The 27,647-nt window shown below is 47.5% G+C and overlaps 1 protein-coding gene across 2 annotated transcripts in view; it reads right to left on the reverse strand.

Moving 5' to 3' along the window:
* The window catches only part of MYLK (myosin light chain kinase), a 1,918,108-nt gene that overhangs the window by 31,198 nt on the left and 1,859,263 nt on the right, over positions 1 to 27,647 (reverse strand). For both annotated transcript variants that reach the window (XM_078682035.1, XM_078682036.1), the window contains one exon: positions 6,745 to 6,897. In XM_078682035.1, coding sequence (XP_078538161.1) covers positions 6,745 to 6,897 — 153 coding nt within the window. The remainder of the gene's footprint in view (positions 1 to 6,744; positions 6,898 to 27,647) is intronic.

A 27,647-nucleotide genomic window follows, 5' to 3' on the forward strand; every position in this document is an offset into this window, starting at 1 on the left:
TCCGAGTACAGACGCCATTCGCGATCCATCATGCACCGATGGCTGAGCTCGTCCGCCCTGGCGTTCAGAGAACCTGCCAGGTGTTGAGCCACCAGGGTCACGCCCTGGCGTACCAGTCACTGCCAGAGGCGCAGAGCCTCCTGGCAAAGGGTCCACGACCCCACCCCGCCCTGTTTGTTGCAGTACCACATGGCGGTGGTGTTGTCAATGAACACCTGCACTACACTCCCCCGGACAGAGGGGAGGAATGCTTTCAGTGCTAGACTAATCGCCCGCAACTCCAAAAGGTTGATGTGGAGCCGGGCCTCCGCCGGAGACCAGAGACCTCTGATCTCCGCCTCTCCCATGTGGCCTCCCCAGCCCTGGAGGGACGCGTCCGTCACAACTACGTGCTCCGGTTGGGGAAGGGAGAGGGATCTGCCGCTGACCCAATCTCGGTCCGTGAGCCACCACTGCAGCTGTCTTGCAGTGCCCTCCGAGATCAGGACATGGTCGGACAGGTTGCCCTGATGCTGGGCCCACTGAAACTTCAGGTCCCACTGCAGAGCCCACATCCGCCACCTGGCGTGATGCACCAGTAGGATGCAGGAGGCCATCAGCCCCAGAAGCCGCAGCGTCAACCTGACCGAGACCCGGTATAAAGGCTGAAATAACGGAATCAGAGCCTGAATATCCCGGACCCGCTGTTCGGGTGGATAAACCCGAAACTGCGCCGAGTCGAGAACCGCTCCGATGAAGAGGAGCTTCTGAGAGGGGCACAGGTGTGACTTCGGCACATTGATGGAGAACCCCAGCTGGTGCAGGAGGTCTGCCGTAGTCTGGAGGTGGCTGACGACTGTCTGGTGCGAGCCCGCCTTCAACAACCAGTTGTCGAGGTAGGGGAAGACTGAAACCCCGAACCTGCGCAGATGAGCTGCGACCACCGCCATCACCTTCGTGAACACCCGTGGGGCGCTTGTAAGGCCGAAGGGGAGCACGGGATACTGAAAGTGCTCGTGGCCAACCGTGAACCGCAGGTAGCGTCGGTAGGCCGGTAGGACGGGGATGTCGAAATAAGCGCCCTGCAAGTCCAACGCTACCATCCAGTCTCCTGGGTCCAGGGCAGCTAAGACCTGAGCCAGAGTCAGCATTTTGAACTTCTCCTTCCGGAGGAAGCCGTTGACGCTCCGTAGGTCCAAGATAGGGCGTAGGCCCCCTTTGCCCTTCTTGGGTACCAGAAAGTAGTGGGAGTAGCAACCACACCGTACTTCTGGCCCAGGAACGCGCTCGATGGCCCCCTTGGCCAAGAGGGCCGTAACTTCCTCCTGCAGAAGTCGCAAATGATCCCCCGATACACAGTGGTTCTGCGGTGGCATGGCTGGAGGAGTCGCCTCGAAGGGGAGGGAGTAGCCCCTTCGGACGATCTGCAGCACCCACCTGTCCGACGTGACAGTGAGCCAGTGGAGGTGGTGATGGCGAACCCTGCCCCCCACTGGCGTCACATGGGCCTGAAAGCACGGACTAGGAGGGTTTCAAGGCGGATGCTGAGGAGGAAGGTGTGGACTGACCTCGCCGTTGTCCCCGACCGCCGCCACAGCGGTTTCCACGGCCGCCACCGCGTTGGGTATTACCTTGCGGAGCGTGGCTGGCAGCACATGTGGGTACACCCCTTCCGTGGCCACGAAAGGAGTGAAAGGCAGCCGATTGCTGGCGCGGGGCCGAGAGGCCCATGGACTTGACCGTAGCCCTGGAGTCCTTAAAGCGCTCAAGCGCATGGTCTGCCTTGTCGCCAAAAAGGCGACGGCCATCAAACAGCATGTCCATCAGTGTGTTTTGGACATCGGCCGAAAAGTTGGCGGACCTCAACCCGGTGTGACGTCTGACCGCCACTGTCGTTGCCATCGCTCTACCTAGTGAGTCGGTGGTATCCAGCCCACACCGGATAGAATATTTGGCTGCATCCCGGCCCTCCACAAGGGCTTGGCCGAGTTTGGCCCTACCTCCAACGGACACTCTGGCAGCACTTCCGCAACCGTATCCCACAGAGAGTGGGTGTAGAAGCCCAAGAGGCAGGTGGTGTTGGAAGACCGCAGTCCCAGACTAAGGGAGGAGAAGATCTTTTTACCGTACTGCTCGTACCTCTTGGATTCCCTGTCCGGCGGAGTCGACGGGAATGCTGTCTGGGAATTGGAGGCCTGGATGACCAGGCTCTCGGGGGTGGGGTGGGTGGACAGGAAACATGGGTCGCCCGGAGCAGGGCGGTGGCGTCTGGCCACGTTCCTATCTACAGGCGAACCTGTAGCGGGCTTGGACCAAGTGCCCAAAAGAACGTCGGACGGCAGCAGAGGCTCGGCTGAGCATGTTATGTTATCGGTATTTATTGTGCGCACAGCTGCTCCAGCAAAGGAGCGTCCTGGCGCATGACAAGGTAAACACAACACCGGAACATCAGGGGCAAAAAGAAAAAGAAAGACAGAGTTTAAAACAGGAAGGTCTTGATAGCCCTACGAAACTGTAGATGATCCTCCAGGAGTCGAATCTCAACCGGAAGGAAGTTCCAAATAACCGCTGCTCTCACTCGAAAGGAACGGCCACCGGCACGACAAAGCTTAAACCGGGGAACAATGGCAAGTGCCTGGCCCAGAGAACGGAGGGAGCGAGACGGGACATAAAAAGATAAAAGATTAGACAGGATCTTAGGGGCAGTGCCCTTCAGAATTTTAAAGGCCAGACATAAGACCTTGAACTGGATTCTCATCCTCACCGGCAGCCAGTGCAGGGAACGGAGGATGTTAGAGACGGAGCAGAATCTAGGCAAACCAACTATAGCTCTGGCAGCCGCATTTTGGATGCGCTGCAGGCGAGTAAGTTCAGCCTGATTAGACCCCACCAGGAGGGAGCTGGCGTAATCCAGCCGGGAAATCACCGTCGCCTGAATCACTAGCTGCCTGGTAGGGGCATAAATTTTTTTTAACACAGGTCTGAGGCCCCGCAGCACCCCAAAGCAACAGGAGGCCGTTTTCTTTGTATGGCCAACAAAGTTGAGGCTGGAATCTACCCAGACTCCCAGATTTTTCAATTCAGAGACCGGAGTCGGAGATTGTCCTAATTCCGGCGGCCACCACCTGTCTCCCCAGAGCTCCGTGCCCTTACCGACAACCATGATCTCTGTCTTACTGGCATTAAGCTGGAGACAATTCGCAGTCATCCAGTTAGCCAGTGCCTTCAGTCCACTCTGAAACCTAGGGGCATCCAGATCCGCATCCCCGCTGAGAGTAACCGCCAGCTGAGTGTCGTCAGCATATGACACCATAGTCAGGCCCCACTGCTTGACGACCTCAGCCAGCGGTCTCACGCATAGATTAAATAACGTGGGACTCAGCGAGGTGCCCTGGGGAACCCCCATGGCCAGAGGATGGAATTTGGACTGGTAAGGTGGAATGGCCACGCAGAAAGAACGGTTGTCCAGAAAGGAGCGGAACCACTGCAGAGCAGACCCTCCTATGCCAATCTCCTCCAACCGGTGTAGCAGAATGCGATGACAGACGGTATCAAAGGCGGCGCTAAGGTCTAATAATACAAGCGCCGCCGTCTGACCCGCATCCAACACCGCACGCAAGTGCTCCACCATGGCAAGAAGGGCCGTCTCCGTGCTGTGCCCAGCACGGAAGCCGTTCTGCGTGGGGTCCAGTACATTGGCCCGAGTAAGGTGGTCAGAAAGAACCAGATTAACACGGGCCTCCGTAACTTTCGCTGGCCAGGGGAGTAATGAAATAGGGCGGTAGTTCTCGGGTTTTGAAGGATCCAAAGAAGACTTCTTCAGGATCGGAGAAACCACCGCCTGCTTCCATTTAGTTGGTACTACGCCAGAGGCCAACGAGAGATTGACTAAGGAACAGACCGTCGTACGTCCCAGAAAAGACTGGTCTCTGAAGAAGGCAGGTTTCAATGGGTCCGAAGGGGAGCCAGATTTAATTTGCTGGGCCAGTTTATCAAAGCCCTCAGGAAGCAGTGGTGGGAAGGAATGCAAGATGGGATATCCTCGGGTACCATCAATACCTCCCAGAGCTGGCCCAGTGTTAGGAAAGGCCTGATAAATAGCCTGGATCTTTTCCAGAAAGAAGGATGCCAACGCCTCACAGTGGGCAATGGAACCAGTAGGCAGGGAGGACATCCTTTTTGCCATAAGATCTTTCGCCACTTTGAAGATGGTTTTTGACGGGTTAGGGCTATTGCAGAATTCCAGGGCGTAAAACGCCGTACGGGCTCTGCAAATGGCTCGATGGTAGAGCTTAACGGAGGCCACATAGGCGGCTTTCATATCGGCCGCATAGGCCTTCCGCCACGCCCTTTCCGCCCGTCTACAGGTACCCTTCATAGCGCGTAAGGCGCTGTTGTACCAAGGGCTCGACTCTCTAGAGCTCAATTTGCTCAGAGTGATGGGAATCAGGGAGTCCAGCGCTCTAATAATCCACCCGCAGAACTGGTCATAGCCGTTTTCCACATTGTCCAGAGGGCCTAACGGCTCTTCCACCAGGATCCGATGCAAGTCCTCCAACCTGAGCTTACTCCAGTGCCGCCTGGGGACCCGTCTAACAGATGGAATGGACGGGGTGTCCGGTAGAGGGCACCAAATGGACACCAAAAAATGGTCCATCCACCCTAATGGAGAGATGGATAGGACACTGGCTCCATCTACGTTAGTAAAAAAGGGGTCCAGAATGTGGCCCCCAACATGAGTAGGCTGAGATACCTGTTGGGATAGCTGAAGGGCCTCCAGATCAGCTAAGATGTTACTAACCACTGGGATGGTCTGATTATCAAAATGCAGGTTCAGATCGCCCAAGATGGAGAAGTTGGCACAGCCCGTCACCAATGCACTAACGGCGTCTGGGAAGGCTTCTCTGAACATTGCATCATTACCCGGAGGTCGGTAAACCACCATCCCAGAGAACGTAAACTGACTGCGGCTTAAGGACCTCAGTGAGGAGGTTAGTCCTCACGGCTGCGACGGGGAGCTCAAGGCCCAAGGCCTTGGCCGCCCTCATCAACACCACATTATAGGTTGCCCCCTCCTCCGTAGCAACGGTAGGAGGTGAGACAAAACCAGTATCGGGCGAAGTGTCCAGACCACTGGCATCCCCAAGTTCACCTGTCCAGTCCTCTTGGGACTGACATTCACGTGTCAGAGGGTCCTCAGAACCCTCCCAATACTCCTCATCACCCATCACCTGATACTCAGGGTCACAAAAAGATGGGGCCGGATCATGGAAAACAAATTCTCCAAACGGTGTCTGATGCGGCGCCCAGCGGCGCCGGAACCGGGTCGAGGGAGGCATCGGGGACGGCGCCGCCCTCAGGCGGCGCCGGGGGTGATACCTGGGGGGTCGGCGCCGGGGAGGTCGTTAAGTCCACCGGCGGCGACCCGGATCCAGTGGGGCCCTGCGGTGCCGGGCCCGAAGGTGCCGGCGGCGTCGGAGCCGAAGCACCCGACGGCGTCCGGACCGAAGCCCCCGACCCGCTAGGCCCCCCAGACGGGTCTGCTGGACCCGAAGATGCCGCAGAGCCCGTCGGAGGAGAGAGGGACCTCATGGCCATGAGGAACCGCTCAATCTCCTCCGGCGTCGCGTTAGGCCCAGATACCGGAGGTTATGAGGCCGGACGCGGCGCCTGCGACTTTGACGGAGCCGCGTGGGTGGTGTCACCAGAACCCCTGGCAGTCGGGGGGAGTCGGAAGGGCGATGACGTCTCTTCGACTTCTTGTGCTTACCTGACGACTTCGACCCGGAGGAGAGATGTCGACTCCCGGAGCTCCGATGGCTCCTCTCCCGCGACCGGTCTATCGACCTCCGTCCGGACCGGGACCGTTCTTGGCGCAGGGCCGACTGCCGGAGTTCGAGCCGCTTACGGGACCGCTCCCGCCTAGCCTTCGAAGTCAGGGCCCGACAGTCGGAGCAGGTCTTGTCGTCGTGATCGACGCCAAGGCAGTGGAGACACCGACGGTGAGGGTCGGTGACCGACATCAGCCGGTCGCAATCCTCACAGGGCTTGAAACCTGGCATCCCTACCGGCTACGTTCGGATTCGAAGACTTCGAAAAAGGATGATCAAAAGATCAAAAAAGTTTAGTCAAAAAGTGACTAAGGTACCACTTTTTCTGGATCTGCGCTGCTGGCGCGGAAAAAATAAGAACTGACGTCAGCACGCGGAGGCGGCATCTAAGTACTCCGACTACGTCATCACGGCGCCCACGACGCCGACGACGGACGCGGAGCCGCAGACGACGCCTACCGACGCGCAAGGGTACTGCTACGCAAAAAAATTCCGGTTCCAGTCTCACGCCTGGGGATATTCTAAGGTAAGGAATCTATCACTAACGTGTCTCTTTCAGATGAATGTACTACAGAAATCTACCATCTCACTCAAGCCTTCAGTTTCTCCTCAATGCACCACATTACAGATACCAAGAAAAGAGGCAAATGTTCCCTTAAACAACTATTCTATGCAATCTATATTATAAATTCATTATATAAACATCTGTTCTCATGAGCCCCATTGTAAAAAAGCCAAGAAACACTGCAGCACCTTTTAGGTGAAATCCTCTTGACAGAGAAAAGAAAACAATAACCATAAACAGAAGGTCACCATTAAAGTGTTAAAGCCTAATTTCCAGCACTAGTGGGCGAGATATTATTACCAAAATGTCATGTTATCACTTGCAAAGTGTTACTAAAAGTTTGACAATATTTTAAATATTTTTCTTTACTTCATATCCTTCTTTAATAGGCTGCTGATGAAGTCCTTTGCATCTTCTGAGATTTCATCGAAGGCTTCGTCATCGAAGTCCCAAGTGGCGGAAGTCACGTTAGCCAAGGTCTCATTGTCATTGTCTCCCATGAAAGGTGAGAGGCCACTGACTCTGTTGAGAAATAGAAAATAATGGCATTGTTTAAATCTATGTAAAACAGTGGTGGCTTTGAACTTTGTAAGTGGTGGGCGTAACTTATCACACCTTCTGAGTGAGTCTATCAAACAAGCCTAAACTCTATTAGAGGGGTTGATAAGGGTCTTACCCCGACAAAATGTTTTAAGAATAATATATAGAAAGGGTCCCTATTGCACCACAATTGTCAAACTTACTAAAACACCATAGCTTTCACATGCATTTCTGTGGGCACTCATTCAGAAAATTCAAAGTATAATGTTGAAAGGAAGCCCACCTCTCACAAGAGGCCTAGTAGGCAATTAGGGAACATGTGAGCCAAATAATAACATTTTAGCACAAATGCCCCAAAACAATGGCTAAACAATGGCTAAAAAAAAAACTACAGGTTGCATGGGTGATTCAAATATTTACAGACCTTTCTAAGGGCTCATATGATTTTTCTAAATATTGAAAGCATCTCCCTTATCGCCTTTGATTTGACCCTCTCTGTTACCAGCCACAGATTGCTAGCCAAATAAAATGAGCAAGCATAGCTTTCCCTCAAATTTGAAAGAATTCACAATCTATCAGAAGAGGAGTCACTCAAGAGCATATAATCGGACCTTAAGTAGCAATTATAATTAATGATAGCAAGATCATAAATATAATCAGCATACATTTTTGTTGCAATTTCAATGTTATTATTAGATTATATCACTTTAAATGTATCTGTACTGTCCGCATGCTCCTGCATGAGCTCCTGCGTGAGCCATTTCATGAGACTAGTTTTCCTTCAAACATGTTCTACATTCTAATCTGACTGGTAAGAAAGATAGAATCATATGAGGCCAGAGAAGACTGGTCATTTTATTTGGATTTATGCCCTTGTTTCGTGGATATTTCAATTTTCACGATGTTTACTTAAATTGAATTGGAATTTGCGGAGTATTTAATACTAATCTGCGCACTTCTGCTTCCAGTTCTAAATGCGAATACTGACTGTGCTTATTCCTGTGTGATTTGAATATTTCATGAGAAGGAATTTACTACAATTTCTATTTGGATTTACTTGCCGACATTTGTTTTAAAAATAAACACATACCGCTATCTCTGCAACGTTCTCTCTGCAGGCGCCGTTCCAATTGCTGATGTTCCAGGTTTTGTCAGCGTGTGGAATCCTAACGTGAAATGTCACACGCACGTTACACGCGTCACACGCAAGGCTGCCATTTTGTTTTCGGTAACCATAGTAACCAAGACTGTATTGTCGGCATTATCGGAACGAACATTTGGATTCTGTTTCTTGGCATTTTAGCAAGTTTTTTTTTACGCACAAACTATATTTCAATTAAATAGGATTTCGCTTTGCATTATATAAGGTTGGAGGTCATTTCAGTTGTTTTGTGTATCCTACAAACATCGTAGTTTCCACCTATAAGAATACATAAGAATAATCGCTCTCTAAAAAAACTAAAATACACTAACAACATTTCAAGGATTATTTATTTACAAGGGTATATTGACTATTAGACATAATGCAATTTGATCCACCTGCTAAATTTCTGCGAATCAAGGGCGATCCACCTATGCCTTGGTCTAGATGGAAGGAAGAATTTCTTACATATATGAAGGCCATCGACGGAGAAAGAATGGGTTCAGAAAGGAAAAAAAGCATTTTACTTCATTGCTTAGGTTCAGATGGACAAGTCATTTTTAGATCTCTTCCTCAGATTGAAACACAAAGTGAATGTGGAGGTGATTCAGTGAATGTTTATACTGAAGCATTAGCCAGACTTGAAAAAAGATTCAAACCTAACGTTAGCATTGCTTTAAATCGCTTCAAGTTTTACACTAGGAAACAAAAGGAGGATGAGACGTTTGATGATTTTTTTAACCTCTCTTAGACTTTGAGCGTTCCCTGCAATTTTGGGACTATGACTGATGAAATGATACGTGACCAAATTATTGTCCATGTCAAATGTAAAAAGATTCAGGACAAGTTATGGGTCATGGGCAATCCTAATCTCAGTGAAACTATTGCTACTGCTAAAGCTCAAGAACAATCAGATCTTTGGATGGACACCATCAGGAAAGATGCAGGAAAGAAAACTCAAAAAGAAGAAATTTGTACTATAGGAAACAAACATGTACATAAAAAAAATTTGACAAATTCCACGACAACATTTAATGTTAATAGACCAAAATATTTTCAACATCAGGGTTCCAATTATCAAGGAATGTGCTTTAGATGTGGGAATAAGTCGCATTATGCTTCATTTCCAGGCTGTCCTGCACTTAAAAAAGAATGTAACATTTGCAATAGAGGGGTTCATTTTAGTAACATGTGTAGGGATAGAAGTTCACAATTTTCAAATAGAGGTTCAGTATCATCCATGTCTGAGGAAAATGTAAGTACTATTACCAATGATGATTATGATGTGGGTGAAGGTTTTGTGGTATCTATTATAGATAGTAATACACAAACATCCTTAAGATCCCCAAAATGCAATTTTAAAGTGGTTGGACTTAATTTAATTTTGATGGTTGACTCAGGTTCACCATGGACCATTATTTCTTTGGATTATTTTAAGGTCACTCTATCCAATTCTCTGCCAATGGAGAATCTTAAAGAATCTGATATTATAGCCAAGAGTTTTTGTGGTTCTAAAATTGATATTGTAGGTATTTTCCAGGTAGAACTACAATTTAAACACAGGAAAGCAGATATTAAGCTATACATTTCTCAGAAAGGTGTGAACGTTTTAGGTTGGTTTGACCAATGGAAATTGAGGATAATGTTAAATCCCCGTTCAAAAGAACAGGTTTCTTTATGTAATGAAAATTTAATGGACACAATTTCCGTTGTTGAAAATGCTTTTGATTATGAAATAAGTAATTCTAGGAAAGCGAGTGAGCTTATCAAAAATGTTTACAATGTGTTTAGTGATAAATTAGGCAAATTAAGAAATTTCTCACAAAATAGTTTTAAAAAGTAACAATACACCAGTGGTACAAAAACTTAGAAGTGTTCCTATCAACATTAGAGAAGAACTAAAGAGTATGTTAGATGAACTTTTGGAGGAAGACATCATAGAGCCAATAGAATCATCAGAATGGGTTTCTCCCATAGTTTTGGTACGGAAACCAGACAAAAAATTGAGGATATGTGTTGATCTAAGGGCATTGAATTCAAATATTGTAATTGATTGTCATCCTTTGCCGAACATTAATGAGTTGGTTTCTTTATTTGATGGTGCATGTATTTTCTCTACCCTTGATCTTCGTTCAGCCTACCATCAAATCGAATTAACGGAGGACTCCAAAAGGTTCACAGCTTTTATAACACCACAAGGTTTATTCCAGTACAAGCGGATGCCTTTTGGTCTTGCGTCCGCCGCGTCTGTGTTTCAGAGAATAATGTTTCCGATTTTCAGAGATGTTGACAATTTTGTGAAATGTTTTCAGGACGACATATTAGTGTTTTCCAAAAATACCATTGAACATGAAAGACACTTACAAGTCGTTTGCACAAGATTAGAACAAAGTGGTACTGTCCGCATGCTCCTGCATGAGCTCCTGCGTTAGCCATTGCATGAGACTAGTTTTCCTTCAAACATGTTCTACATTCTAGTCTGACTGGTAAGAAAGATAGAATCATATGAGGCCAGGGAAGACTGTTACTTGAAGGAGCTGGACCTTTCTATTTGTGCTGTAATAAATTTTACTTCAAACATTTAAATCTCTTAAGTTATTCATACCAATTTTGCATTTGTAGTCATGAAGTAACAGACACTGCACCAATCTGATTTGTTAGACATGCAGCATACCGACTTTACAATCTCAAATCACTAGAAATAATGGTCTCAAAATTAGCAAGGTTGATAATTCCAATATCAGTGTGAAATATGTTCTGAATTCATTATTGTTGCTGCAAATATCAGCTGTTTATTTTTTGAGAGAAGCAGTTCATGCTTTCCAAAATGTAAACATGTATAGCACAGGACAGCAGCAAACAAGTTTTCCTCGCACACAGAATGAATTTACCAAAGGTAGCAGTAGTGCTATCTTCAGTGATGTACATATGCTCAGCACACGAAGCAACAGTGAAAGCCTGTATAACACAGAGAAACAGTGCAGGCTGCAAGAGTTCTATGTAACACAGAACATTATCCCTCAGGCACACACAAAATGTTCGGCACAGGCAATATCACACAAAATATAATACACATAGAATGACCAACAAGCTTCCCTGGCACATGAAGAACCTTGTCAGTAGCATTGTGAATCCAGAATGTATTGCTAATATACTATTGTTAGATGAGAGGGCGTTTTTAAAAGGTACATGTCTCATTGTAACAAAATCATGAAATGAAGTACTCTGACGTGCTCAGTACGCCCGGTTTTAGTGCAACGTAAAAGGGTTGCTTGGTTTTAAGAGTCAAGTTCCTTTCCTTTAGCAAAGTCTCGTTAATTAAACAAAGTTCGCTTAACTAGTAACAGCACTGTATCGCATGCAGTGTTCATTTTGGCCATGAACGTGCCACTGCCCTTCTTCTTAAGACACAATTCAAATGATTAAAACTCAAACTAGATTTGATTTGTTTATGCGTCTTGGCAGCAGACAGTTTCAGATAATTAACAATGGAACTTCATCAGAGATCCCAACAAATTGAAATCTCTAATAACACACAAAGAGAATCTTTCGCACACAAAGAAATAACATTTAAAAAATATATTCTTTCCTTGCTGTTTCTATCTAGCCATGCCCTCATAAATGCACAAAAACAAACCGGTCGTTAACTCTTTCCCTGCACTGCCGGCTAGAATGTTATGACGTAGTTGGGAGGCACAAGCTAAAAACCACGTGCCGGAGATGAGGATATTTAGAAAGTGCCAGCCCTCATTTTAAGTAAGCATTACAGAGGTCACAAATTCAAACCCATCCTGTGACGTGAGAGAAAAGGGTGTATTAGAGGTGGGGAAAAACGAACCTGTGCCCGCCTCCTATTTTTTAACTCCGGGCTGTGGCGCCCTGCGCCCGAGGTGGGATTTAAGTTAATGTCAATGGGTCCTGCTGCAGTGCAATGGGAAACAGCAAGGGGTGCCCCTGGCCTACACAATAGACGATGGGTGGTAGGCAGTTATGTGCACCCAGCGCATGTGCAGTGCTACCTGGTCTATGATGTCCACTAATTAAAGTGGGCACCTTGCAACAGTCCAAACAATTCTTATGGTGATTTTAGAGGTCAAAGATAACCTTAGATAGCTATCCAAGTGGTAGCTGTGGAGAGCAGCCTTCAGGCTTAGTCTTGAGGAATGTTAAGCAGCTTGTTTTACCAGAATGCAAACTTATTGGATTGGTAAAATGAAGGGAGAACCACACAGTAGTTATAAAAATATGTATTCATTATATTAACACACCTTAAATACCTGCTCCACACAGATAAACACAAAGTACACAATACTGAAGCACAGAAACAAACGTAAGTAGCACTAATACACAGTGGGCTACAGGGGGAGACCAAACCATATAATAAATGGTGGTATAAGAACCACAACTCGAGTCAAGACAAAGTCTAGAGGTTGTAGAATCGCTGGACCCCAAGGAACCACCCAAGGTGAGTAAAGAGGGACCCTATGGACAAGTGCAGTGTGAGAACACAACTGTGTGCTACGTACAATTCAATGGGAGAGTCACAGTTGCTGTTTTAGTGATTAAGGACCCTTCTCAGTTGATTACAAAGAAACCCTTTAGAACATAGAAGGTTGGAGAGGCACCCCATCCATGGATACTGAAGTACCAGAGTTACCTATCCCAGGGAAGCCAGGTGCATAGGTTCGAAGTGGCGTTGGAAGCCGCTGTCTTTCTCAATGGCAGTCTTCAAAGAAATGTGCTGCTGGAAAGAAGAAAAGTGTTGTGGAATCCACAGGTGGATTCTTGAAGGAAGGAACCTGAAAGCAGAGGGGACTGTGTCTGGGTCACTCAGCAGTGACCAGGGGCTCAATAGACGAATGCCCACCGATGTCGGGTGCCTCAGGTGTGAAGATGGAGACCTTGACTCTGCAGCCACGGGGACCAGAAGACGTCAAAGACGACCAGGAGCCGGATACGAGCTGTCCCACGAAAGTTGTCGAGTGCTGAGGGGACGGTGTCCGGCGGGAGCACCAACAAGCCTTGGCAATGATAACCCATGAAGAAGGTCACGGTCTGGCCCAGCAAGGACCAGGAGACTCACCACAGCAAGGGGAGTCAGGGCAGGCCTGGAGCAACCAGGGGAGCCCAAGAAAATCAGTGTTGTTCCTCAAATGGACCCACAGGCCAAAGGCACAGGAATCGCCAGGGGACCTCTAGCAGTTTCACAAAGTCACGGCTTGCAGGGCACAGCGTGTGAGGAGGCGAAAGCCCTTTGTATGAAATGTGCACAGAGGTTGGGGCTATCGTATTGTGATTATATAGAACTTCATGAACTTTGGCAGACATGTAGCATGCTTAACATACTTCTGGTATATTGGCGCCCTTTGACAAATCCTCAAAAAACATTACAGAAATGTGCAACCATAATATTCTGGTGTTATATCAACTTAAGTGCAGTGTGTGGATCACAGGTTTCATGCAGATCTGACAAAGAAGGTAAAGGGGCAGCAAGGTGTCAAATAAGCATTCATTTGTTAATGCTTTTGGCACCATTTGACAGATTTCCACACAAGCTGGAATACCAGAATTGGTATAAACGTGCAAACTGCATTTGCAGCCAGTTGTTGCCTGCATGGGAAGGAGGTTGGTTGCCTGCAGCAAACTTCCCTTGCACATGACCAAAGACTACATCTAATAGTGGTAGCTGCAAGTTAGGTTTGAACAGGTTCTGGCCGTTTATGTTTATCAGTTTCAGTGACCACTGAAGCCCATATGAAATAAAAGTCCAGTAAGCTTTTGGACACACAATTAGATTATAAATCATGATTTACTCTGGTTTAAAACTGAATTCTTCATTATATTGTTTTATTGCTTATTAATATGTCTACCAAATTTGATGAGTTTGTGAAATCAAGAGAATGTGTTTAAAGAAATGAATGGTTTTGAGATCAGTGCATTCCACAAGATGGCAGTGTTGTCTAAATAAGGACACATATTGGACTAATAAACAACCAAAAAAGCAAGCCATAAAAAACACTATGCTGCTTTACTTATTTAGCTGCTTTAATTCAGTACAGTCTAGACACAAACAGTATTTGTGAATGAACCTGTAATACGCAATGTCAACTGCGGGGTACCACAGGGTTCCTCCATTTCCCCCCTTCTTTTTAATATCTACATTCTCCCTCTTATATCTGCTTTGCAGCAGCTGGAGGTCACGGTATTTAATTATGCCGATGATCTCCAGCTAATCTTTAACCTCTCCCCCTCCCCGGCTTCTATTCACAATTTCCAAACTACAATGACTTTCATCAGCGACTGGATGAACTGCAATCACCTCAAGTTAAACCCTGATAAAACCGAATTGGTACATAAGTACGGGTGGTAGATCCAGTCCCTGGACCCTCCCTCTCTTTTGGCCCCCCTCCCTTGGTACCCCTCCCCCTTCACCCTCCCCTTCTGTTAAAACTCTAGGGATTAAAGTCAATAGCGATCTCACAATGCATCCCCAGATCAGCACCGTGGTCTCATCATGCTTCCTGACACTTCGTACAATACGCAAGATCTCTCGTTTTTTTCTCCTTTTCAGCTCTTAAACTTATCATCCAGGCCATGGTCATGTCGCGACTTGACTATGGCAACATCTTGTACACCGGCGCCCCTGCTTATGACCTTCGACGCCTTCAACTCATTCAAAACCATGCAGCTCGACTCATCTACAAACTCCCCAAATCTCATCACGTTACCCCTCTGTTAAAAACCCTGCACTGGCTTCCCATCCATGAGTGTGCCTTCTTCAAAATGGGTTGCATGACCTTCCAGGCCCTGGCAGGTACTGCACCAGCTTTTAAAAATTTCAAAATCAAAGCGTATGTCCCCAACAGAGACCTGCACTCCTCCACCCAATTTCTACTTTCTGTTCCCCGTTCCAGAAAGAAGAAATCAAGGGGGCTTGAAGTTTTCCACCTTGGCTCCGACCTTCTGGAACACTCTCCCACTCACCATTAGGTCCATTCCTACTTATCTTGACTTTCGCAAACCCCTCAAGACCCTTCTTTTTTCACAAGCCTTCTCGCCCTAGCTGACCACTTCCACTCATCTGGAACTGTGTCCTTAGCGCCAAGAAACCGCACGGTGATCGAGCGCTTTATAAGTCTCTTAACTTCAACTTCTACTGTGCAATAGATTCCTGGGTTCGACTGACCATATCAGAACTCTCCAACTGTAAAACACCAACATATTTAGAAACAAACATTGACAGAGCCAATCGGTCTGGTATTTATCTGAAAATGTCTCCATGCTTTCATCTATGCAGTGACTTATTCATCCAACCATGGACTCAGTCACCCATAAAAACATTCATAAACAATTGACGCATTCTTGTATTTGCCCACTCAGCGATCACACACGATGTTGCCAATCCATGGCGAGGAGCTTTGACTTATTAGCGAGACCAACTACCTTTGCGTTAGTCTGTGAAGAGTGTTAGAGAGCTCAGGCAGTGTGTGAGTGATAGCGAGTGCCGAGATGTGAGTGCTGTTGACATTGTGTTAGAGCTAGACTGTGAGGGATACAAAACTGCTTACAGTTGTAACTTCTAATTTGTGAGGGGTGTGAGAGTGTTGTCGGTAGTGTGACTGGTGGTGTGTGAGGGGTGTGAGTCGTTCCTATAGTGTCTCACTGCTGTTCCCTGAGGTGCTTATAGTGTGTGACTGCTACTGTGTGAGGGGTAAGATAATGCAGTCATTAGGAAGTAATTACTAGTCTAAGGGGTATAAGAGTTTTCCAGGTAACATCTCGGTATTTGTAAGGGGCTTCTGTAGCGAGGATCAGTGACTGAAGGGCTGGTCGGCTGGTCTGGCTGGTCAGTGTGGTCTTATTTTTTGGCTGTTTACAGGCCTGTTTTGTGGTCTGCTGTGCCAATTCTCACTGTTGATTGCCCTGATTTTAAAACAAATATTGCCTGCCGCAAGCTTAAATCTATGTAGTTTTTCCGGACCTTGCAAAACAGTGCTACAGCGTTTCTTGTACGAAATTGTGTTGAAGACCTTTAGTCCACCAACAGATACAGAGATAGTCTGTGATTCCTCCTCCTCCAACTACTATTTCCGTTCTCTACATTCCACACAGTTGCCTAGGTGTCCTAGGAGCATCATTGATGGTACTTTAGTTCCTGATATTCTGAGCACAAGCCACAACACATCTCCCCCTTATGAATATTTAGGAAAACTGCAAAGGAAACATCAGTTAGCAGGAACTGGCCTCGGACATCCACAAATATTAAAATAAAAAGAAATAAAATAAACATTTAAAAAGAACAATTGAGCTACATGCTTCCCACAAAAGGACAAGCAGCTGTTTTAACACATCTTATATTCATATAAGATAACAAAAACAACATTTCAGCTGCATTATTTACACAAATACGCACAACTCTGCTATTTCGCACCAAAATCATAGCCCCCCCAAATAAGAGGGTGCTCTCTTTGGATGGAAACTGCAACATCTTCCTCCCATTGTCTCTTCAGCCCCTTGCTGATCTGAATTGAGGTTGTTGCCATGTTTAATTTTTCCATTACACCTTGCCACCCTTGACATACTTCAAACACCACCAGCACATAAAACAACTACACTTCTCTTCACCCGCATAATGCGCTTTGGACCTCAGTATATAGATCCTCCTTTGGGTGTCCAATCTTGCTTCATCACAAAGACAATCATCCACATGCCACTCTCTCTCACACATTGGGCCTGTTTACAATGTCGGTTGGAAAGCCCCCGACCACTGGCCGAAGGCTTTGGACGGACATGGTAGGTTTAAGTCCGACCGCCGCATTATGATGATGGCGGCCTGAGTTTAAACTGCGCGGGGAACCCGATGCAATTTCAACAGGCTCAAGGAGCCCATCAGCCAGCCCTGAAGTCCTCATAATACTTTATGGACGGCGTTTCCACTGTTGAGATTATGATGTTAGTTTCGGCCAATCCATGCTGGCCTTTAGGACATGAATTGGCTGTCAGAAAGTGACTTTGGGGGCCCCTAGCAGGCATCCTTCTCCAGTGGCCCCCACATTTGGCCCTGGGGGGCAATGCCACATGGTGCAGGGATGTTTAGAAACTTCAATTTCAATGAACTATTATGAGAGCGTGCAATACAATAGTAGACATCTATATATTCCATTTGGAATCAACTAAATACATCTGTACATTCCATGAGGATAATTCAATTAACATAAGCAGCTATTGTCCACTTAACTCATAATTCAAGGATGAGTTAATGTTGCGTAAGTGGGAAACAGGGGCATCAATTAAGATCACCAGAGTCACAAAAGTGACCCACTCCCTCCCTACTGTTACTGCCATTACCTCAACTGTATTTTTTTGTTGTTGCAATTTTACTCCTCCATGAAGCATCTTGAAATTCTTCTGCCTCATGATGGTTTTTCAATTCATGCAGGAATGGGGAAGGGTGACAATTCCGCAAACACCCTGGAAATACTGCTAGATTTCCAAAATTCCACGTTGGAAGCCAATTTAAGCAAGAGGCACATTTTAAATTAGATGCATAACGTGTGGGCCTTGCATGCAAATTAGCCTTTATAGTACGCCTACCGATTCTGAATCTTGGGCAAACAAAGCAACCTAAAACTTATTGACTCTGTCCTTAGGAGTTCCTAAATTCTGAATAATCAAGACCAAAAACTACCATATTAAACTCTTCTGCAAGATCATAGAACAAAACATTATTTTATGCTATTCAGAGGACACCTAAAAGCTTACCTGTTCATAGGAAATAGTCTTTATTTATTCTTTACTAATCGCTTGTTACCTCTTTTTATAGCTATTTTTTGTTTCTAATGCATGTAACCATTGTTCAAAGGTGAAGCACCCTTACATTTTCCTGCAGGAGGTCTATATAAATCGATAAAATAAATAACTGAGTGGGCTGTTGCAAAACCATTATTACTTTTTCTTATTTTCACAAGGCTCCAGATGAGGATACACCTAGACTTTCATTACAGCACAAGAGAAAATTAGCAATTGGTGCACACAACAGTGTAAAGTGTCAGTACAACCTGCAAGGCAACAGAGAACCAAATTCTGTTAAAAATTAAGCATTCTGCTGCCACGTGGACAAGGTGTTAGATGTGGTCACAGGACAGAGTGCCCAAAACACCATCAAAGGGCAATGAGATTATTCCTTACGAGTCCAGGGTGAGGCTGTCTTTGACAGCAGGAGTAACCGTAAAAAAAACTCTGATTCACAAAGATAAACTTACACTTTTGAATACATTTACGATTCCTTGATATTCTCAAAGGCATTTTACGAGTGGTATCTTTACAACTGCGGAGTTTCCGCGCATAAAACAATAGCTCAGTCTTATCGTTTGTGTGTGGAGACTCCACAGTAGTAAAGATGCTACTAGTAAAATATCTTCCTGAATAGCAAACTATTGCATACTTACACAAAAGTGCAAGTTTACCTTTGTGAATCATGTCTTCAGATCTATGAGAAAGGCAAGTGGAATCGAAGAGAATGAAAATAGATAACAGTTTATGTATGGAGAATGCAAGTATAAACCTCTGATAAGGGCCAAGAAATGTTTCCTATGATCAGATCCAGTTAATTTCTTTACAATATGGCTTTTCAATCCTCAACCCTAATTCTAGTGAAATCAGGTCAGCTTTAGGCCAATCCATTTTTAACCAGGTTTTTTCTGCAGAAACCTTTAACAAGCTTAATCACATTTGAAGGTTGATTACATTACATTGTTAACGTCTAAAAGTCAGACTTCCTTTATAGATTCCAACACATTTTACCTAAATCTTCGAAAATGGCCAATAAAATAACAGAGCACTCAAACCAAAAATGCAACACATTATGTGTTTTTTCTCAGTTTAATTTCCCTGCGGAATAGAGGCTACACACCATGAGGGTGGTGTAAGTGATTCCAGGGCCGTCAAAATAAGGAATCAGTCAGAGCTATTACCCCCAGGTCCCTCCGTCCTCGACACCTTCATATTCACAAGTGGAGATGATCATCTCCTGACAGAAAAAAACAAGAGGAATGCTGGGATACTAATACTGCCCCTCCCCCCGGGAGTACATAAGCAGTACTTAACCCAGCAGCCCTCCTGTTCTTTTTTTCTGTCTTCGACAGAATGGACTGATGGATGCTGTTGATGTTGCTGCACCTGCACCTGCTCCTGCTCCTGCTGGGCTGGGATGGCGTGCAGGTTCTTCTCTGCTCCCTCTGCCCGGCTGCCTGGCTTCGTGGGCAGTGGTGATGTTTCCTGGTGTGCCTGCCTCCCGGCCTGCCGGGCTTGCTGGGAGGCATGGCCTCTTCCTGGCCGGTATTCCGGATTCTTACCGGCCCTTTGCGGCTGGTGCGCCGCCTCCCGGTTGCTTCCGGGTCGCTGTGCGTGTCTCCCCGAGCTTGGCCGGGTGGGAGACGCGCTGCGCTGGTTGTTTGGATTCCGGTGCCGGCTGTTTGTGTGGGGGCCTTGTTCGTGATGCTCCGCCCCCGCTCCGGGTGAGTCCCGCTTTGCGGTGTTTTTTGCTCTCTCTCTGTGCCCTACGTGCGGATTCCTTCCTTGTGTGGTCCACTGCTGTTCCGGCTCTGGGGTGTGTAGCTGTTCCGACCTGTGCTACCATGGCCCTGCTTCAGCGATGGGAGAGCGCTGGCGAAGTACCCGGGTGGCGTGAAACACTCGTGTTCTTTCAGTCCTGGCAGCTGGGAGTTCTATGCTGCAGCATGCCAGCTTGTGCACATTAGTGCAACTAGATGGAAGGATATATAATGAGAAGTGAGACGCACACGTTGATCGTGTTTTGCGACTTTGCCGTATTTGGAATGTGGTGGTACTGATGCGTTTTTCAAATATGTTGCTGTGTCTTGGGGTGCCCTCTGGGGGGTGCACGGTGTTTCCTTTGTGTAATGCTGGGTGCTTTGCTCTGTGCCTGTTCTGCATGGGACACTGTGCGGGCGCGCATTCCCCTTTGGGTTCACGGGGCTTCATATGAAACTCATCAGGTGGATGTGCTTGTGCGATGTGCTGAGTCACTGTGTGTTCTTCGAGCCTATCACTATGACGTCAGTTATGTGCGCGCTAGACACTCACAGATGTCCGCGCGCCTGGCTACCAATAGGAGCTGGCTGCCCTATTCACCAACTAGGCCTGTTACAATGTGGCTTTTTTGTATGTTCGCCCCTTCTTACAGCTTCTCTGTCTTTGGTGGGATGTGTTGTCCCACCCCGGCATGTTTTTCAGCCCCCCCCGCTTTGTGGCTCTGGTTGCCCGCATGGCGCTGTGTGTGGGGCGTCCCTTTGTTCCTTCCCTGCCTCTGTTCCGCTGCGGCTGGGTGTGGGAGCCTTTCGTCCTGTGTTGTGGGCCCCTCCCTGGAGGTTCTGCTGCGCTTTGCCCCGCCTTGGTAGCCTCCACCTTTGCCTGGCGCGTCCTTTTTGATGTGCTGGTTGTCGATTTGCCCTCTGTCAGTTCTCCGGTGGCCTGTGCGGTGTTGGTGTGTGCCCCGGGGTTTCTGCCCCTCTGGTTTGGCTGCCGCTCTTGGCCCGTGGGTTTAATTCCGGCCGCTGCTGTCGTGTTGTCCGGTGTTGGTGGGTCCTCTGTTGGCCTGCTGATGCCGGTCCTGGAGTGCTGTGAGGCGTACCTTCTGGTGTGTGTCTTGTTCCTGGGTCGGTGCCTCCTGGGGGTGCCGGGACTTGCGTTCGGGCACTGTGCTGTCTCCCTTTTTTGGGGTTTCCTGCTGCCCCGGTTCTTGCTGTTCTCGGGTGGTGGGCGTTCCATGGGTCTGTTCCCTTTGGGTCTCTTCTTCGGGGGCTGCCCCTGCTCTTGGCGTCTCTGTGGGCGTTCGCCCTTTCTGTTTGTGGCCTGCCTCGGGTTGGCATGGGTTCCGGTCGCCTCTGTGGTGGCTGGTTCCTTTTTTCGCTTGCTCCGCCTTTGCTTGCTCGTGGGTTTCCCTGTGTTGTTGGGGTTTTCCTGCCTGCTTGCTTGCGCCTTGCCCTCTGCTGCTCTTATGTCGGAGTCGCTTCTCTCTTCTTCTACGGCGGCCTGTTGGGTTGCGTCCTGTTCCCCTTCTGCTTCGGGCTCCCTGTCCCGCCTGGTGGTGAGTCGGTGTTCCTGCTCCTTGAGCCGCTGCGGGGGTGAAGGGGGGGGGGGGGAGGAGTCCTGTGGGCTCCCCTGGTTCGGGTTGACCTGCCGTGCTCCCTCAGTGGTCTTGCCTCTGCTGCGGGCTGGCTGTTGTGGCAGTCTGCTCCGCTTGAGGGTCCTGGTTCTTCCCTTCCTGGCCTCTGTGGGGTTGGTCGCCCGTTGGGGCTCCTGGTTCCTGGCCCTGTTCCTCCCGTCCCGTGAACTGCGCCTGGTTCCTCTCGTGGGTGCTTGCCGGTGTTGTGCCGGTGGTTCTTTGGGGTGCTCTGTCCCCTCTGCCTGCGCTTGGGTGGCTTGTGCTGCCTTGGGTGCGGCTGTTCTGCTCCTCCCTGCCTGCGCCTGTTCTCGGGCGTGGTGTCTGGTGGGGGAACCTGCCTGGGTCTTCCTGGTGCTGTGGCCTTCCCTTTGCTCCGGCCTGGGGCTTCTGGTGTTGTCCGGGGGCCTTTTCTGTGGGCTTGGCCTGGCTGCTTCTGCGGTGGCTCTCCCTGTGCTTGCCTTTGGCTTTGTTTCCTGGCCGCTCCTCCTGTTTCTGCCGTGGTGCCTGCCTAGGTTTGTTCCTGGCTGGGGCCTCCTGGCGGCTGCCGGTTCCTGTCGTGCCTCCTGTTCTCTGGGTTGGTGTGCTGTCCCCGCGCTCCGCTGTCGGATCGGTGGTTGTGCTTGGTCAGGCCGGGTTGGTTCCTGCCTGGCCTCCTGGGGCTGCTGGATGCTGTTGGCTTCTTGGTCCTTCTACTCGCGGGGGTGTTTGCTCCCTGGGTTGTTCTGGTCTCGTCTGGTTCCCTTGGTGGGTGCCTGGCTGAGGTTTTGGCTGGGGCGTGCCGCTCCTGCATGTTGGGCTCCTTTTTGGGCTCTGCTTCCTTGCTGGTCTCCCTTTGGGTCCTGGCAGGGTGTTCTGCGTTGGGGCCGCTTCCTGGTGGTTCCTTCTGGGCCTTCCCTGCTGTTGGTTCTCTTCCCTGGCTTGTTTTCCCGGTGTTGTGGGCCTGTGTGGGGTTCTGTAGCTCTAGTTCTGCCGGCTTCTTGCTGGTTGTGTGTGGCCTTGGTCTGTGCCTCCGGGGGGTTTTCGGGCTGTGCTGTCCCTTTTTGGCCTGCTCGGTGGGTTTGTTGCCAGCCGTTTCCGGGTGCTTTCCTGGTTCTGTGGTCCTGGCTCGCACCTTCCTCCCTTGCTTTCCCGGACTTTGTTGCCGGTGTGGGTCTGTTTGGGTGCTCCTCCCTCTGTGGTTGAGGTGCTGTTCTGTGGTGCTCGTGCCTCTGCGGGTCCCTCCCTCATGGCTGCGGGTTGTCCGATTGGTCCTCTGCTCTCCTTCTGGGGTTTGCTTGGGCCTGCTGTTCCTCCTGCGCGGTTGGGTTGCTTGGCTCTGTTCCGGGCTTCCCGGTTCTGTTGGCGTTTGTTGGCCTCTTTTTTGCGGTTTGCTTGGCTCCTCTCTGGCATTGCTGGGTTGGGTCCTTGTGGTTCTGGTCTGGGTGCTGTGCTCCCTGGGCTTTCTTTTTCCCGCTGCTCCTGCCCTTGCTGCTTGCCTGGCCTGGGTGTGGGGTTCCTGGGCGGTCCTGTGTCGTTTGGGCGCCTTCTTTGTGCTGCCCTCTGTGCCTCGTTGGGCGGCTGCTGGGGTTTCCCAGTTGCTCTGTGCTCCCCTCCTGCCTTGTGTTCCATCCCTTTGGGGTTGGCGTTTTCTGGGCTTGTGGTCGTTTTCTCTGTTCCCGACCTGGTTGAGTTTTCTTTGGGGCTGGTTTCCGGTCTTGTTGGCCTCTCCTTGTTTGGTGGGCTTTCGGCTGGGTTCTGGGGTTCTTCCCCTTCCCTGTCTTTTGGGTCGGGTTCTCGTTCCTGGTCGGCTCCTGGGTGCTTGTTGCTTCCTGGGCCTCCTCGGCCGGGTTTCCTCCTCGGGTCTCTTGGGCTCGAGTCCTTTTGAGCTGGGTGCTTGTGCCTGCGCTCTGTTGGCCGTTTCTTTCTTTGGCTTTCTTCTGGGTTGTCTCGTCTTCCTGGTGGGTCTGCCTGGCCCGGTGTGCCTTCCGACTGGTTCTGTCCTTGGCGGTCTTCTCCGGTGGGTTATTTTGGCTGGTCTTGGTGTCCTGGTCCGGGTCCCGGTTGCCGGTTTCTCGGGTTGGCGGCCTCCTTTCTTTGGAGCCCTGGCCTTATTTCTTTGTCCCCGGTCCTTGTCCCTGCTGTCCTCTTCTGGGTTGCGGGCAGGCTGTTTCCTGCGGTCTTCCTTTCCTCCTCAGTGCTCCCTTGGGTGGCTGCTTTTGTTGTGGTTTCCTGGGTGTGCTTGTGCGTGCGGAAGGCCGGGTTTTCTGCTTTGGTATTCTCCACTTGTGAATATGAAGGTGTCGAGGACGGAGGGACCTGGGGGTAATGTCCTATTACTTACCGGTAATATTCATTACTCCGGGTACCGTAGTCCTCGACACCTTCATACGCCCCTCCCTCCCTCCCGGGCGGCCGGCCTTCCTGTCTGGGCTTGTTAGTTCAGGAGGGCTGCTGGGTAAGTACTGCTTATGTACTCCCGGGGGGAGGGTCAGTATTAGTATCCCAGCATTCCTCTTGTTTTTTTCTGTCAGGAGATGATCATCTCCACTTGTGAATATGAAGGTGTCGAGGACTACGGGACCCGGAGTAATGAAGATTACCGGTAAGTAATAGGACATTTGCCCAAGGCCCTGCTCTTTTCAGGGACCAATGCTACCTATGCTAAAATGATTTCTAGCGCACAAAAGTAGGTGTATCTTGCTTTTGTGATCTGTTCTCATTAAGGCAGGTAAACTTAGCTGAACTAAGTGTTGCCACAAAAACTAGAGAAGCGCCCCCAACACATTGTGACATGAGCCCTACAAACACTTCTGACAAGCCTGACTGGTTTATCAGAACAGTGTTTATTTCTCATTGCATTATTCGTCTCAGATGTTCTCTCCTATACTATCAGATCTGCACATTAGAATCTGTATACTACGTGGTGGGGTAATATGATCCAGTTGACTATCACGAGGTGTTAGATCAATTATCCCAATTTCTACTCATTGACTTTAGTCAGAAATTCAGTTCCTCCTCCAATGTCAGGGTCGGACTGGCATACAAAGCAACCAGGAACTGTCCGAAGGGCAGGTCAGTGTGTGGGCCATTTCTTTAACTGTTTGTGGGCTGCTTTATGGTCTACCGGGACGGTTTTTAATGTTAATTTCTCTGCTATTAAAACAAACATAGCCTGCAGCAAGCACAAATCCATGCAGTCTTCATTCCCTTGCAAAACACTTATACAGCACGTCTTTACAAATTCAAAACTAGCCCAATTTGCAAACACTGCCACTTTTTTAGCTATCTTAATCTAACGTGCGCCACTTTTATTTTGTGTCCAGACCTATTTTCTGCCCTAATCGACCCAGCCTAATGTTGCTATACTTCCTTGCTCTAAGTGCAGCGTATAGATTCATTTTTTTGTAAATAAATTGTGAGCCATACCCCAAAAAAACTCTGAAAAGTCAGAGATTGAACACTGGAAAGAGAGAGCCCGCATTACGAGTGGCCCAGTTAATTACAATATGGTACTACATATAACTCAATCAGAAGTATAGCGGCTAACACCTCTCTCCAATTGTATTTGCTGGATGGATTTTGGCAGGTCAAGTGGGCTGAAAATTAGCAGGGAAAATGCCTGATAATTACTGGTACATGCAGATTTCAATGCGTTAGCGAGCCTTACCCTCAAGTTAGTCTCCACTATCGGGGACAAACTCGTATTTGGAATTCCTTCTTGAACATAACTACCGACCCAGCAGCGTCGGATTTTATTGGGTCCTATAAAAACCAGCCCAAACACTGGACCGCTTGTAATTAGAACCTTGGGGAGTTTTCCAGCTGGATTTCAAATTATAGATTCTCACCCCTTAAGTTTTCACTAATGGATTTATTGATTTATACAATTAACTTTTTTTTTGTATTACAAAGATTGTTTTTGATTAATACCAATCGAATTTACATTGTTAGTATATTTGTGTTTTTGTTAGGAATATATTTGTTTTTCATATGAGATATGCTCCATGCCGAGGTATATTTGTGGAATTACATCCTAGAGCTACATGTGCAGACGCCATCAATAATGCAGCAATGCCTTGCTTACCATTTCAAAGTTCCTCACAGGACCACATTTCCATGCCACAGATTTTTAGCCATTTCGCTAAAATGGGAGTAAGAAAACCTGATTTAATTAATTTGATTTATTTTCATATTGTTTCAGGGAAACCCCGGGCCTGCTTATCTGAAAGTGATCCAATTCTTAAACACATTTTTAAGAGATCATCAACAGTGAATACATGAAGCTGACTAAAATAATAGCAGCTCTGATTTGCTAAAGTGAACGATGTGATGATGAAGGATGGTCCGTACAGAGGAAACCTCAGTGCACTTTTATTTGTATTTGTTGTGTTTCTACACCTATTGCCTACCATCTGGAAGCGTAAACCTCATTTTAACTTTTCACAGTCAGACCTCAACAATAATTGAAAGTTCACTTTTCATTTAGCTAAAGCTCTTGGAAACATAAATTAACAGGCTTTTCTCAGGAGTATATGACTGTGCCAACTGAGATCAAGCTCTGAACTCCCGTCCTTTGGAATCATTGCCTTTTGTGTATGAGCAATTCATCCTGTAAAGGTACAAGTTCAAAATTATTTTAAAAAATGGAACCTAAAAATGTTACTAGTCTAGATTGTGCAAGGCCTTTTCAGGGAATGAAGCACATAAAACTGGATCTCACAAGGCCTCAGGCACAGATATACCATCCTTTGAGTGAGTGGCCTAGGGTCTATATCTCTATATGTGCAAAGTGCACTTAGTGTATACGGAGTCTTGTTCCATGTTTCTTTGGTTTCCCTAAGCAGAAACATGCAATTTCAAGTAAATTCAAACTATGGATTAATATAGCCTTAGAGACTGCCATAGCATGATCTACGGTCATTAAAGGCCCGCACCCTTGTTAAAGGCCCTTGCTTTTGGCTCGGCTCGGGCCTTTAACGCCTTTAATGGCCAGTACAGCCTTCTACGGAGGGCTCTAAGGCTATGACCCCTAGAGGGCAGAATGTTCTAATTTGTAAAACAAAGGCCTCACGGAGCCCAAGGGAGTTAAAATCGCATTGTTAAACATTGAAATGTTGATGCTCCAGGTTTGTACCTGCCATTAGAATCCCCAAGCACTACATTGTTTTCATTGGAGTGCTCAACATTCCAATGTTCTAATAAAGCTGTGAGCTCATGCTGCTTAAAAACTAACTTTGCAGCCACTAGGTGAATCTATTGAAACTGGAGCCATACTGCATCATTTGCGGTCCATCGTGAGTGAACCTCAGTCCCATTGTATGTAGACATAGCACACACAGGTTTGACAGAATGGGCCTCAGAGTACTTTTTGCAATACTGAATGGCCTGACACAGTTTAAGAGCCATTACAAGGGGCATTTCTTATTATGTTTTTCGAAATTCTTATAGGAATGAGAGATACACTTTGACCACCAGCACATGATTTCCTTATGAAGGCACACTGAAGGTGCAAATAGGATCCAGAGAGATGTGTTGGGTCTCCACTACCCTTGGGCATAGCTTGACTTACATTTCGCGCAATGGAAATGAAGCAATTTTCAGGACTGGCGTCAAAATTACTCATGGGGGCAAACTTTACTATTCTGGCGCAACACATATCTTGGGGAGTAATCCTCCTGTGTAGTATATGGTGAACACTTTATTTTGAAGCACTGTAGGTAATATCAGCAATGAATGACCTTCAGAGGGAGTTTAGGGTTCTTCTAAACTACATTTTAGCAGAATTAATAGTTGAGTTGCATTTTAATATATACTGGGCTGGCAGACCAGGTACAATGTGGAAATTTAGGTTATTTTCCTTGTTGGGCCATTAGCAAATGGTGCATTATGAACACACTAGGCCAGACGCATCAACCTATAACAACTTAAACAACCAATTTGCGCAACATGTTTGAGCATTCTCCCATCCAGAGGAAGCTTTGGAAGATTTGTAGTAAATCATTACTTTTAGTTTCACTTATTGAGTTATTATTCTGATCATAGTGGATTTTTCAGCCCACCATGGGGGTTTTTCCTAAAGGAAACTTTCAACATGAATAAATCTACACGTGTAAAGCGAATCTTACACTTTTGCTACTTTTTGCTGTTCACCATTTACAAGTGTAAAGTTACTCAGAAGTGTAGACTTATATGTTCCTACCTCCTGAAATAAGAGGTTGAGCCAATAAAAACATCAAAATCAATCGTAAAATTACCAGCAGATAGCGATTTTATAACAGAAGTTTAAATTTCACACATTTGGCAGAGACTTCTGCAATCAGCGCGGAGATCTCCCTATGGTAAAGTGTAGCTAAATTAATAAAAATTTCTTACAATTGAAAAAAAAACATTTTTGGGATGTTGGTGTATCTTAATTTTCTATATGTA

This window comes from Lissotriton helveticus, chromosome 3_1 (assembly GCF_964261635.1).
Source record: "Lissotriton helveticus chromosome 3_1, aLisHel1.1, whole genome shotgun sequence".
NCBI classification, from domain to species: domain Eukaryota; kingdom Metazoa; phylum Chordata; class Amphibia; order Caudata; family Salamandridae; genus Lissotriton; species Lissotriton helveticus.